This window comes from Dufourea novaeangliae, unplaced genomic scaffold, assembly GCF_001272555.1.
Source record: "Dufourea novaeangliae isolate 0120121106 unplaced genomic scaffold, ASM127255v1 scaffold21, whole genome shotgun sequence".
Taxonomy (NCBI): Eukaryota; Metazoa; Arthropoda; class Insecta; order Hymenoptera; family Halictidae; genus Dufourea; species Dufourea novaeangliae.
Window position 1 is genome coordinate 6,617,172 of NW_015373910.1, and position 14,813 is coordinate 6,631,984.

The window sequence follows — 14,813 nt, forward strand, 5'->3', positions numbered from 1 at the left end:
CACGTTCCGGTCATCCGTGTCAGCTGTTCGGGGAAGCAGGATGTTTGTCAGCGAATCCTATCGTCGATCCTTTAGCCGTTATTATTTGAGCAAACTTTGGCCTGTATGCCAAATTAATTCCAATCACCAATTAATTGCACTACAATAGGATATTAAAGAGAAAAATTGGGTCTAGAGATTCTTTGAAACCTTCTGCTGATCTTGAGGTCTCTAGATTGTTATAAAGAATTCAAAATGAATGGTTATTGTGGATCTAACGTTGGGTCCTCTTTCTGTTTCAGAATGCATTGAGGAGCCGGCCGGTTCAGGAGTTTCGAGATGTCCGCCGTAACCAGCCCGTATGGCCCTAGTAAGACATTTCCTCTTCTAGCGTAGAGTCCACAAACGCCACCCACTATCCCGTTCCTTTAATCATGCTGAGCCACGCCACCTTCTATCACGTATTTATTATTCCTCCATTTGACCGAATGTTAATAGCTGTTTGAGCACCATAACTATTCCGAGAACGTTCAATTAACGGGCGTCCTGGCTGAATTCTAATTAACGTTAAAATTTGATTCGCGGCAAGCGAACGGCCTTCGGATTGCGCAATGGTCTGTTTAGGATCCATCGATTCAAGTCAGCGACAGCCGTGTACAATGATAAAATAACTTAGCCTGTGCTCAAAATTCTTTGCTTCCACCTGGGGACTATAACGTGAACTGTCAAATTCATTAAAAAGGGTTGTCTACTCTAATGGACTCCGGAACACTTCCTGTTCCATCTCGAGACGCATTGATAGAGTCCACTCAAATGGAACCACTAATTCCCAAGACAGTAACACAACCCAACCAAACATCTACATCTAACACAAAGATCCTCATTTACTGCCGTCTACTCAATCGATCGACCTTTGGTAGACGCTTAATTAATCGACCACTTCCCAAACAAAATGATAAACCGTCACACGATTTCCACTTTAAAAAGAGAATCTTTATTCTCAATTTTCGCCGGTGCCCACGGGTCCCAGTCGATCCCGTGGAACACTCTGACACCGATTCCTTTCCATCAGCGGAGATGCTTTCCGACTCGGTGTACAACTACGCGACTACCCGACGGGGGACCGCCGATCAGGACAGCGACTCCCAGTACGAGGGTCAGGCCCAGCTCCAGATCACGAGTATCCAGAAACCACGGAACAAACGGAAGAACTTCAAGCCTATCAGCAGCCGTATGGTCGAGGTGTCCGACGATTCGGAGAAAGATGACGAGGAACTCGAGGCGATGGAGGAGAGCTCCAGCGAGATCCTGGAGTACGAGAGGAAGACTATGCTGTTGCCCGCTGAAGACAGGTCGAAGCAACGACTGAACAACAACGAGGTCAGTCCCATGGACCTGTCCGTGGCTACTAGACCGCCATCGTCCGAGGCTGACGATGACAGTGGGGACTCACTTAGGCACAAGTTCATCCTAGAGCAGCTCAGGTCTCAGAAGCTCTACTCCCCTGGCACCGAGGTATGTTATCGGACTTTTTTTATCTCGCCATTTACCCTATTCTTCCTCCAACCTTCGAGTAAAACTGACGGTCGAAGCTTCCTTCTCCGTGTATCAATGATAATATACCCAGGAATCAAAGCAATAAGTAGGAATCTAGGGAACGAAGTGATCCACATTCTGGATCCTTAAACTGAGCCACGCAACTTCCGCTCTTCATGACGGGAGGGAAGTGGGGGTTACCTACTACAGTTTTCTCCAGATTGATGGAATGCTTTCTTGCCCCGACTGTCCAGGCCAGAAGTCCAAACTCGGACTCGTCCGAGAAGAGCGACAGCGGTGTGCTGGACGCCGAGGAGTCAGGTCGTTTGGACGACACCACGCCGTTCGAGGACGATCGGGGACAGGACGGGGATGGGGAGGTCGACTGCGAGGAGAGGAAGCCCTTCGAGGGCATGAGGGAGTATGCGGAGTCCACCATGCAGGAGCTGCTAGCGATCTACGGGCTGGCAGGCGGGGAATTGGCAAAGTCGGTCAGCAGACAGCTACCGCCGACCTTTCTGAACCCTGCGACCGGACAGCAGCCTCACGGTGAGTCCTTTACATCTGATAACCTAGAATCTTTTCGACACCCATTGCAACTAGGCTCTACAATCGATCCCAGGAGCTTTAAGAACCTTGGATCGATCTGTCTGAACTCTGTGACGGTGAATCCTCTACCTCTGATACTCTAGATGTTTTTTTGACACCTATGACAACTAGATTTTACAATCGATCCCAGGAGCTTTAAGGAGTTTGGGTCGATCTTTCTGAACCCTGGGACGGTGAGTCCTTTACGTCAATACCCTAGAATATTTTCGACACCTATTGCAACTAGGCTCTACAATCGATCCCTGGAGCTTTAAGAACCTTGGATCGATCTGTCTGAACTCTGTGACGGTGAATCCTCTACCTCTGATACTTTAGAACTTTTTTTGACACCTATGACAACTAGATTTTACAATCGATCCCAATAGCTTCAAGAACCTTGGATCGATTTCAGTAGAGCCTTCGTAAAAATTCGCGACCTCTGATCCACATACCGCTAATGGCGAGCAGATCCACATAAACTAATTAGACCTATCGGGGCTAACTGTCGTTAATTGCCGTCCAGGGTTTCGTTTCTCGTACCTGGTCTTCTACTTCGGATAGAAACAATTGCTCCGCTGCAAAACTATCCCCGATTTTTGAGAATGCAGCGGATCTTCCGAACGAACTCTGACATTGTCGTGCTCGTAGAATCGTTATTATTTACACCAGAAGTCGCGTCTCGTTGTCGAAGAGACATTAGGGTCGTTCCACTTGAAACAGTCGTGGTCGTAGCCAACAACGGGACTCGAGACGATTGGCTGGCATTGAATTTTGGGGGCTGGGCTACGGAAGCAATTGACAACTGGTCGTTCCCTGGCGCGAAATCAATTTCTACGCGACCTCCGTTTTTCAGCGGCTAAGTCTTATCGAGCAATACACCCGTGAAACTGGCGGCAAGTAAAATAGAAAAATTAATCTTGGGAACAACTGGACGCTGGTGTTCATTGTTTCCGTTATCGCGACGATTGCACCGGCTCGATCCTTGGCCGGGTTTTGATGTTGCGAAACGAATACGCGATCGATTCCTGGACAGGCCGCGAGTCAAATGTAGCGTGAACGTCGAATTAGCGATGGGAATTAATAGTTTCTTCGAATGAGGAACGCTCGTATACGTACACGTCCGTCGGTGCACGATCCAGATCCACCGTTTAATGAAACGCCTGTCAGGAATTCATCCTTCTCTCATCGATAATTCCACCGAGTTTTCTTCCGGAACATTGATAACCACCGGTAAAAAAAAACGAAAACGTCTGGATCGATCGTAAGAGGAGATCATTGGGTAGTTAATGAGAAACCGTGTCGATTCGGTAAAAAGAGGACACGGCTCTTATCAGAACCCGATCACCGATTCCTGGTTAGCTTTTGAAGGATCCCAGTCAGAGGGGATCAGCGCTGGAAAATATAGAAAGTTAATAGGCGATCGAGACACAGATTCGATTGATCGTTCGAACGAAGAAAGGCCTTATCCAGCATGTCTATCGGTAAATACTTTCTTCTTGTCATTGTCGTAAGAAATCTTGATTACCATCCGGTTTTTGAGGATCTACTGATTCACTAATTGAGATTTATATCGATAACAATTCCTAGATACTCGTGGGATCCAACGGAACAATCGACAAACGAGAATCTAGAACGAATAAAATAATTTTCGTGTAGTCATTCCACGCGAAGTCGGACACTTGACCTTAAAATTCTATAAATGTTAAAGTCTATAATGCTAAACGAGTTTCTTATAGCATCATTATATTCAATTGATTTGCATTCCTGGCTCTGACATATACGTATGATTAAATAATCAGGTAAAAAATTTTCGGAACATTTGATTGTAAAAATAAAGTACTTATTTCCTATTACCTTGCGTATGAGCACCAGCGATCTCGAAGCTAAAACCAAAATTAATCATAAATATGGTGTACTATTCAGAAATTTATAAAAAAATTTCGGAATACTTTCCAGTCTTTGTTATAGAGTCTCCACCTTCGTCCGCCTGTGGCTATGCCCTAAAGAATCGATTCTCGTAAAAATCGAATAGCATTTTTTCAGTAAAAGAATCGATATTTTAAAGAATCGAATCAGAATCGAACATCCCTGCTCCAAAAAGTGTCCGATTTCGCGTCGAATCACCCGTAAGTAAAATCCATAAGACACGTGGAAGAATCGCAAGAGGAACGAATAGTTTTTAGATTAGACTGTACCGGTGCACCAGAGCAGAATGTGTGGCACTTACATATTGCCAGTGCATCGCGTATGCGCGCACGTGAATATGCGATGGCTCTCGCAAAGATGGCCGACTTATAACTCATAAAGTCGGTCGGTCGTCGAGGCTCTGCGCGAACCGTTGACTGGCTCGCGATCGATGGATGCCTTTGAGATCGGCCAGCGTCATCGTTTCCCGTTGTGTCGAGCCTGCCCGTGCGTGGGTTGACACTCTCACGAATTCCACGCGCAGGCCCCCACACATGCAAACCTGCGTGTGTACGTGTGTGCCTCGCATTGTGGTACCACCTCACCTCGACTCGCGACTAACGAGTCAATTTCACTATTCTTCGTTCCCCTTTTTGCCACGAAAACGCTCTAGCCTAGTCGCATTGCCTTCTGCCTGATTGATTCATAGCTAGACATTGTTGCCAAATTCACGTTTCGATGCAGGTTCGGTTATCTTCTTTAGTGCAATTAGATTGTCTCCGATGCGTGCAGGTCTTCCTTGGACGGCACCTGGATCCATGTTGATCCAGGTGTTCTCGAAGTTTGGAACTGCTGGAAATTCAGTGTAAGAGGAAGGCAATATTGAATTTTCAATAAGAAACTGACGTGATGCTGACGAAAGACTCGAAGTATTATTGCCTGGATTGTAGATTTTTTGGTATTATATAGGGTGTAACAGAAAGGTTGCTCGACCCGGAAATGGGTCAGTCGGGGAATGAATTGGAACATGTTCTTCCTTAGCAACAATGTAATCCGAGGCTTCGTTACCGAGATATTAACGAAAAACCATGTTCTTGGTACCCTCACGAACATACTCAGCTTCCGCTAGGAGAAATGAGGTGGGGAAAGGGCCCTGGGGGTCTCTAGGCCCCCACCAGGGCGCCACAAACTTTCAGGTTTGTCCGCCATCTTGGATTCAGAAAAGTGCCGGAAAAATTTGGAAATTTATAGGTCATTTAGTGGCGCCCCCACTTCTTCCAAGACTTAAAAGTTTTAGAATTAATTATTTTGTTGTTATTTATTATTTCTTATTACTTTCTCGGTTAATTGATATTACGAATAGGAGTGGAGATAGTGCGGGATTAATGAATAACGCGTATGTATGGTTTGACTGTTTCTTCTTGAAAAATCGTAAGAAAATATACAATTTACAATGGTATTTGTATAAATTTAATAACAATTGCATTAAATACTACTTATACATAATACAACTTAATATAAATGCACCATTTTCGCGTGGCCGACACAAGATCAGGATGCTTCTATCTGTCTCGAATAAAAAGAAACATAAATGATTATTAATCTATACGAGTGATACGCTAGTTTAGATTAAAATGTGCGAGAAGGGTCAAGGAATCCCAATTCGCAAATATGTCGTTACGTTTCCTGCATCGCGTCGCCTTCACAGGAGCCCGCGGGTGCCCGCCACTTGCCCGTGCGGGCTCGGTTGCCCATCACTGCTCTAGTGAGTTATGACGTTGGTCATCCAACATAATCGTTCACCTTCGATTCGATCATAAGAGTTATTGTTCCCACTAGATTCAGAGATTTCCTACAAGTATTCTTTATTCGGCATACCTTATTAACCGGAATTTTGTTCATCGGAGGCGAGCACAATGCTCGCCCGAAGCCGTTCCACGCGAAGAAGGGAAACAAGGAAAGAAAAAAAGCGTCGGTTACCGGATTCGACCGCGCGCGTCGACAAGAATTCCCTGTCTGTGACTCATCGTTTCAAGCTCCCTCGCTCCACTCAATATTCATACATTATGTAAGTTAACCTTACGTCGATGTAAAAGGACCCTAACCGCGCCTCTCGTGGCACCGCGGCTCTATTGTTACTCGATTGAGCCTTTTCGTCTGTTGTTACCGTGCACACACATACAAGCTTAGTCAAACGGTCTTTGTCGCCAGAGCCCAAAAGAGAGAATCTCTTTCGGATTCGATTAAACTAACACCGACGAAAACGTTGGGCGCATGCTTCGCGTCCCCTCCTTTGGCCGCTGTTCTGCCAATTACCAGAAAACTGACCGCGTGAAATTGAATGCGACATGGCTCGTAACACGCCGCGACTCCTTCCATATATCTCCCTTTCGGTCATTCTCTGTCTCCTCCCTTTTCGTCAAGAATTGGGAATCCTTCTGACACACATTTCGCCGTCCAGTGTCTGGGAACTCCTCGTTGTAGAAGTACTGTTACGCATTACCATGATATTTCATCGTCAAAGGTCAACGACAAGATTAGAGATCTCGAGGCTTCAACTGTAGATAGACAGAGAGGGATCGATCTGCTAGAAACAGGGAAAACAAAAAACAATTTCCGTTCGGGATGAAACGTCTTGGATATGCCAGGTGTCATCAGTCATCATCATCAGTCCACGTGTGGATTCCGTGGAACCTGTGGCTCGGAAAAGAGGTGTTTATTGGACCCGTGGATATGTCGGTGACCTGGAATCGGTTTCATTAGAGCCCGTTGAACAAGCCTTCTTTCTGGGATAAGAGGAGGAGACGACCGTTGATGTTTTCTCGGTTGTTTTTTCGTGGCCAAGGGACGAAAACGCGCGGACGGGACACGTCCGACACGGCGGAAGAAGAAAGAAGGAGGATCTACTCATTTTCTTCTTCTTTCTTCTTCTTGCTTTCTTCTGCTTGGACCGCGTGTCTCGCCCCCGTCGTCTTGCCGGCCACCTACGTATCCATCGATGGATCCTGGAACAAAAGGTTACTTCTCTCTCTCTCTCCCTCTTTCTCTCTTCGGGATCGATACAAGGGAAGGGGAAATCGCGCATAATTTATCATGCAAAAGCGTGTTCGGCATAGGTGGAAATTGTACGACGTCGATGAATCGAGGAAACCGGAGGAGCGAGAGGATCGATGTCCTCTTCTTTCTTGGATTGCTCTTCAGACGTTCGTCGAGTTGTATGAATCCTGATGGTTCGCGCGGACAAATAACACCGCTGTACCGACTTCTTCCGTGAGGAATACATTATCGAGCCCCGTGGGGTTAAACTGGAGAAAAAGACGTCGTCGTTTTATGTAACAGTCGATCGGCACTATTCCGCGATGAAGAAATTGCCCATCAGAAAATTCAAGATTTCTCCAGAAAAAAAAACATTTCACCCTGGAAATCCCTCAGCCGACCACCATTCTTATCGCTATTCCTAAAGCTACGATCTCAAAGAATACTTAGAAGAAATGAAGAAATCTTTCAGATTGTAGCTTTAGAAATACTGATAAAGAAGTGAAGAAAAAGGACCAGAAAAATCCGTAGAAGAAATGAAGAAATCATTAATGGGACGTATTAAAATCGTATTAATGGGACCAGAAGAATCCCTGGAACAAGTGGGAAAATCATTTAGATTGTGGGCCAACGATTATTCATAAAAAAATGAAGAAATGGGACCAGAAGAATCCACAAAAGAAATGAAGAAATCTTCCGGTCCAATTTCACTAAAAGAAGCTCGAGCCTAGTCAACCTGAGCATCGAAGATCCTTAACCGGCCCATTTGACGGGTTCACCTCGTAAGCGTAGGAGTATCTCTGCGGGTGGAAGGGCCCCACCATCGAACGGATTGGATCCAGTTAGGGAAGAGGACGATAATCCGGCGCGAAGAAAAGCAGAAAAGCCGCGCTGGCGTGTATGCGTTGCTGCTTTGCGTTCTTAGCCAGGCGCGGTTCGAAGCTTGGCTGGGTTGGAGGACAGCGATGCCTCCGTGAACCCATTAATCATTCCCGGGGGCCCTGGATAAAAGGCAGCAAAGATGAAAAGAGAAGACGGACAGTCGGACGGACGGACGGCAGCGGGGCATAGGCATCGTGCAGGCCCGGTAGACGAGGAGGGAAGAATCCTCTTTCTTTCCCTCTGTCGCTGCTATCCCCGGCTTGTTGATCCGCTCCTCTTCCAACGGAGGGAAGAGAGAAGGATCATTTTTTATTTTCTTCTTTTCGAAATTCGTCGGAGGGCTTCTATTGTCGGGGGGCCTAAGGAGCGGGGCTCTCAGACTCTCATCTCGGGGGCCCCCGTGACGGTATTTTTCGACGGGGTGGAGATTCATTAACTGATAACGCGACTCCCTCTTCTGCTCTCTTCGGATACGTTCGCTTCTCGAAAGTGATATGGGACTGGGCCCAGGAGGATCTTGTGGACACCTGTTGAGCTTAGAAATTCGGGAATCGAATCGGTGCTGGCTGAGGTTCGAAGGAAGAAACGATCGAGAGAAAGGGAGATGAAACGGACCTTGATATTAAACGGATGCAGAATTTATGCATGGTCTTTGGTACGAAGAAAAGGCAGCGTTTGCTTCTATAGTTGACTATAGAATGCATTGTTTGCTGGAAGAAGAAAGGAACGATACTCTGTACGTTGGAGACGTAACAAAATCGATAACAGGGTACGGAAGAAAGAGGCAAGAAGAATGGAAATGAAGGACGGTCGACGATACACGAAATCAGCTGGTTCGTTTTCGTAAACGACTGTTTCGAATTGGTCTCGAATTTAATTCGAGACTGGCCTGGGTACGGTGGGTATTAAGCAGACGGGGATCCGGGGGATCGTTCTGATTACGGAGCTTTTATGTCTCCGCGTGTGTATACCCCACTCGAGCACGTAGGGCTTGGTAGGTACTCCTGGCTGCCTACGACGTAGGTCTCTGCTAGATCGAAATCGGAGCTCCTTCCTCGTGGACGGGAAGAGACAAAAGGGTCCTCCCGGTCCGGATGACAGGAGGTGTCGGAAACCTTTTTCGGATCGGCGACCTGTTGAATCCCCCGGCTCTCATAACCTTCAACGAATTCTGCGTTATTGTGAAAGAAGAAAAACGAACCGGCCCCGAGGTGGGGAGAGGAGGGAGGAATCGTGGCAGCCTTCTCGAGAGGCCGAAATACGTTAACCCTTATCTGAAGTCTCACAAAAAGGATTCCGGAATAATCACCAGAGTGCCCCGTTGCCGTCCGTTATTTGCCCTTGTCCGACAATGTATACGCGAGTTTAATTGTATCTGGCGACCGGAACGTGGGCCGATTGCCGCGACTAGTTAACCACCAGCCGGCGTCGATGAAGGAACTGTTCCAATCTATTCTGTCAGAAACTAAGAGTGATCATTTGAAGAAGCTGTTCTCTTCGTCTCGAGAAAACGATTTCTTCGTGGTGTGATACATTGTTCGTGTGTAAATCAATCATTTCAAGCTGCAAGAATTGTTAGGCACAAACATCAGGGAAGAAATGAAGAAAACGATTTAACAGGAGAAGCGTAGAACACACTTCGACGGAAGATGAAATAAACGAAAGGCTTTAACAAAGGATGTAATTGAAAGAAGATTTTAACGGAAGACGAAATGATGAAAACAGTTCGACAGAAGAAGAAATGAAGAAATACGCAGGGTATTAACGTACCTAACAACCCTGCAGTATTTCATTGATTAATTCTATGTTCTCACGCAACTGAAAATCATTGTACCAGGCATCTTAACTACAGACGACTCGTCTCAGGGATGACTAATCCAGCGTCTACTTTGTAACACTTCTAATAACCAATACAATGTTCGTTTTCCTTTTTAAAAATTCAGACTCGACTCTACTCCAAGTGGTCCCCTAGTCAAGGGTTAAGAATTGTCTCTACCTATCTGTTAACGTTATTCGGAATAAGGCTAAGAAGTTCCTCGATCGTTCAGCGTGGCTTCATCCAGCATAAACACGAGGAATCGCAGCGGAATCAATGAAGAACGTTCGTTCTCGTCCTCCTTGTAAATCATCGGTCCGCAGGCGGGTTTTAGAGCCTTCGCGGATCGGGCCATTACACCGGCTTTCCATGACGAGTATGGGGTTAAACGTTTCAGCTCGAAACGCGGCGACAATAAAACCTGAACGCGCGTCGCTGCGATGGAATGGCCTCCTCGCGAGGGGAACAATTATTCCCTATCCCCGTCTGGTTCTCGACTCTCGAAGAAAATCGAGGAATTCACGAGGATAGGCTGCCGCCACAACACCGGACGGTATCGTCGAGAGACGATCGTTTTATGAAAGCTTTTATGAAAGGCTTTACGAGCCGCCCGAACTAGGGCCCCGCTTCTGCTGAACACGTGACGCGCCTGCGGTTCCTCCTCGTCGCGTACATATTTGCATCGCTGTGTTTCCATTATCACACTCGTCGAAATTTATGCTAGTTCTCGCGAGAGCAGCTTTGTATCGATGGAATCCTTCACTTGGAATTGTGGACGTTGCCCTGGATAGTCTATAGACGATGTCTTCTAGAGAAGCCAGTTCTCTGGTTGCTGGCAGAATGATGTCCACTTCCGGGTCAATTGGATCTCCTCGACTCTTTTTTTTTTTTTTCGGTTCGTCAATTAACGGCTGAGTCAGAGCTACACGCGGGGAAACGGGATACGTTTATTGACGTAATACTGGCTCTGTCGAGCAGCTTTTCGTTGCTTATGGAGCTGGGGAATCCTGTGACTTTGAGGTATACAAGCATTATTGCTTATAAATGTGGGGACACCTGGTCTGTACGAAGAAAGTGTGATGTATACATGATGTATTTTAGGCCACATTTGTTATCCCCAATATTCCCTAAATAATATGTATTTTGGACTTTCAGTTATGTAGCCTTGTAACATTGACTGCATATTGATTAAGCGTTCTAATACTTAAAAGTAGGTGAGATCTTAAGGAAATCTTAATAGTTTGAAAAGGAAAAAATCATAGGGATGATCAATTCTCGGATAACCTACTTAACCTCGATTTAAAAGCAATGGAGGGTAGCTTAGTTTCTGAAGATGCCCAAGTAGTTCGTTTTCATGGAATCTCGAGTCGCTATTTAACACGGATTATCAGCTGTTTATTTCGTCATATCCATAATCCATTCTCGGGTAATCTACTTACCCTCATTTTCAGAATAATGTACCTGTAGCTTAGTTTCTCAGTTACTAAGGATTGTTCCTAAATTTATTAACTTATCTTCATATTCATAGAATATCAAGTCTCTATTTAACAGTGTACCTATTATCATCTATTCAGTTCAGAATATCCATAGATCTGTCTTCATCCCGTTCTACTCCACTCACTGTCTAATTGGAATTACCACAAGAGTTCAAAGTTTTCTTAAAATCATCTGACAAAGACATCAAGAGACAAGACTGACAAGAAAGTAAACAGGAACTCCCAATTAATTCCCAGAGCCTAACAGGCCACGAATGGTCCGTGGGAACGTGTGTTCTAACCGAATTAGCGGTCAATTCGCCCGATTGCCGTGACCATGGCTGATACGTCAGCTCGAAGAAGCAGTAAAAAAGAGGCTGCCAGAGTTTCTTTTAAAACACGGAATCACGATTAATCGCCAAGAATGAGGCCTCTAACGTGCTCAAACGCCCGTTACTTCGTCTTCCTTTTTTTTTTCCTTTCTTCGCGAATGATATTCACATGTTCGCCATCGAGGTCAACGAGCATCTCCTGGCCGAAAGATGGAAACGAAGACGATTCCTCGCGGGCCCCCATCATCATCCCTCCCTTCTTTTCTCGTCAGCTATTTTTTTTTCTCTCTCTCTCTCTCTCTCTCTCTCTCTCTCCCTAGGCTACTCCGCGGCATCTTGTTTATTTTGCCCGTCAGCCAGGCCTGACACTCGGACATTCGTTTAAATTTAGAATTCAATGGGATCCTTTTACCGTGCGCGCACACACTTTCCTGTGGCTTCACACGAATTCTCCCCTGAGCTTGCGCTCGCGCGACCTACCGAAGATTATTTGTTTAATTCCTCGCCTCGATCCTTCCCCATCTTTCTCTCTCGCGCGTGCAGATGTGTCGCTCGAAACGCGATGTAAATATTTTTATCGCCGTGATTTCTCGAACCCGTTGCTTTTCTTCCTCCCTTCTTCGTCCTCTTCTTCGTCCTGTTCCGCGTCCCCTTGCCCGAGTTTCACGCCCCCGCGGTCCTTACGTGAAATACCTGGAAGAACTTTGACGCGCAAGTTTATGCCCCTTTTAGCGGCAACTATCATTAACTTTCTGAAGTCTCCAAACGGAATATAAATCTGTCCTCGTATTTTGAAATTCAGACAATTCGTCGATTATCGGCGAATGTTTTTAAACGAAACTCGGATTATAACTTATTTATAGACGCTTGTCACAGCAAAGGTTCACCCAAAATCCTGCACCCCATAGATCGTAACACACGAACCAAACATTCCTCAATGTTCAATCTACTTTCAACCTCGCAAGAACTCTCCTCGAAGCCAGCCGTAGGAAACCTTGGGAGCCACGTCTCGCTAATTCCTCGACGTCGTCGCCGAGTCCCATGTACTCGGACGGGTTAAAAGAAAAATCGCTTAATTGCTTTATTCCTGCGGCGAGGCTCCGTTCCCTCGTCGTCGCGAATTTTACAGCTGTTCTTCGCAGGATCCAGGGGCCTCGACTGCCGTCCCCCGTATTGATCGAGGAACAGCCCGCGGGGCCCTCGACGATTTTATTTTCACGACCTATACACATACCGGTTTCTTCGCTGGGAACGAAGAAATTCTCTCCACGTCCTTCTTCCTTCCCCGAAATCACGTTGCCCCTTTCGATCTTCTGATAATAATCACGTGTCGGACGATGTTCGCGGAGTTTCCTTGGAATTTCTCGTTTGATAACATAATCATCGACGGTCGATCGTCATTTCGTCGTGTATACAGGGTGATAAAGATCGGCGAAAGAGCTGCTGTCCCAGGCTTGCGGAACCGCGCGTTTCACGCGAAAACCTGGTAACCAGTTATCGCGTGGATCGATCTATCTGACGGAAAGATCTATAGGGGGAACCTGTCCGATGTGCTTCAACGATTTCCGCGCGGTACCGAGGCGTACAACACGGGAACGCAATCGTCTCGCCGGGTGTGTGGGTGTTGCGTGTGTCGTTCGAGGACCTCGGATGATTGACGATTATTCGGGAATTTTCGGGGAGAACCCGGAGTGCTCGGCTTTCGTGATTTATTGAGATTAATGGAGGCTTGGAGAAATTTCAGTTTTAACTTGGAACGATTCCGATCGGTACCTTATATGTTGGATCAACGTTAAATAGGGGTTGTGGGTTCACCGTAGATATAAAAATACAAATAATTTTTTTAATTTTTTAGATTCAAAAGACTTTTCTGTCCCGCCATGTACAATTTTCGTGAAATCGTAATGTAGGACTATGGCTGCAGGCACTCAGACTCTGTTAGTATCTCGATTGGGTAATACTGAAACTACTCTTCTGGCTTCTATGACAGCTGCAATCTTCCTTTACCAATCGGAGATTGGAGTTTCTTTCTAAATCGACATATCCACTAACGTTCAACCGAAATAGAGTGAACATTATATCTACGATCCTAAATAGATCCCAGAATTCTTCATCTTCAAATTTCCATCGATTGTTCTATCCCATCTAAAAAAGAATATACAGTGCCTGCCCCTGATCAATGTTTCACATTTCTTGCCTAGTTAGTTAATAGTCGCAAGCTATCTCCATAAGTTCCATTGATTGTAGGGTCCAGCTACATCATACCGATCACAAGCTCTCTTCGTATCTCACTTGCACCTCCACAATGTTTCCCACTCCATCGTCGAATCCGTTCAGAGACAAACTAGCTAGAGATCGAAAACAATCGGTACTTCCTAGAGTTCTATTGTCCTCGATACTATCCCAGGATAATTGGATTTTCGCGACCACTAAGGGGGAATTACTGTACTTCAGCTCGAAATCGATTTCACGATTACACCGTGACTTCCACCAAATACTCTCACGATCTCCGATTCAACAATAATATTATAAAAATCAACTGTTCAATTCAGTCTATATCAAGGTGACCATTACTGAAATCTGCGATCCCCTATCCCTGCACATTGGCATTGTCTATCAACCGGTAGGAATCGGCATAGTAAGAAGCGTCAGGTTCCCCGTGTCTACGCGTCCCGTAACCTTTTCCCGAACAAGAACCTGGGCAGAAGCGATCCCCTGTCGTTGTCCAAGGGGGGTGGAGGGGAGGTGGAAGATCGAGGAGGATCCTGGTAGCCAGAAACGGGGAAGGAGCGAACAACGGGCAGCGAACCGACGCGACCAGGAGAGGATCCACCTCGGCTAGGAATGCCCGCTGATGGATTGGTCATCCGTGATTAATTTGACAAGCTGACTTTCTGGTTTTCGGAGACTGACAAGGGGCAGCAGGGGCCTCCGCGCCGCGGGGCCTAATGGGCCCTCTCCCTCGGACCCACGAGACGTGTCCGAGGCCCACCTATCCCCCCACTCCTCTTCCCGCCTTCTTCTCGGCCTATCTCGGGCCACGAATCGATGAGTCGGCCCGAGTGGGATTGTTTGAAAAATTAATCGGGCCCCGAAGCCCCTCTGTGGAAACGCTAATGGACCGTCTTCTCTATCGGTTATGAGTCCGTTTTGACCCCCTGAAACGGACACCGAGGGATAACGAGACGTGGACGTCGACAGGGAAATGTCGCTTGATCTAGGAATCGATCTAGTTTCTTTTTTTTTTTTTTTTTAAACTCCCGA

At 46.3% G+C, this 14,813-nt stretch overlaps 1 protein-coding gene across 1 annotated transcript in view; it reads left to right on the top strand.

The window, feature by feature from the left end:
* The first annotated feature begins 300 nt into the window (after positions 1–300).
* The window catches only part of LOC107194072 (zinc finger protein castor homolog 1-like), a 68,481-nt gene continuing 53,968 nt past the window's right edge, over positions 301–14,813 (top strand). The window contains exons 1-3 of the mRNA XM_015583637.1: positions 301–349; positions 1,052–1,494; positions 1,770–2,064. Of these exons, the coding sequence (XP_015439123.1) occupies positions 319–349; positions 1,052–1,494; positions 1,770–2,064 (769 nt within the window). The 5' untranslated portion in view covers positions 301–318. The remainder of the gene's footprint in view (positions 350–1,051; positions 1,495–1,769; positions 2,065–14,813) is intronic.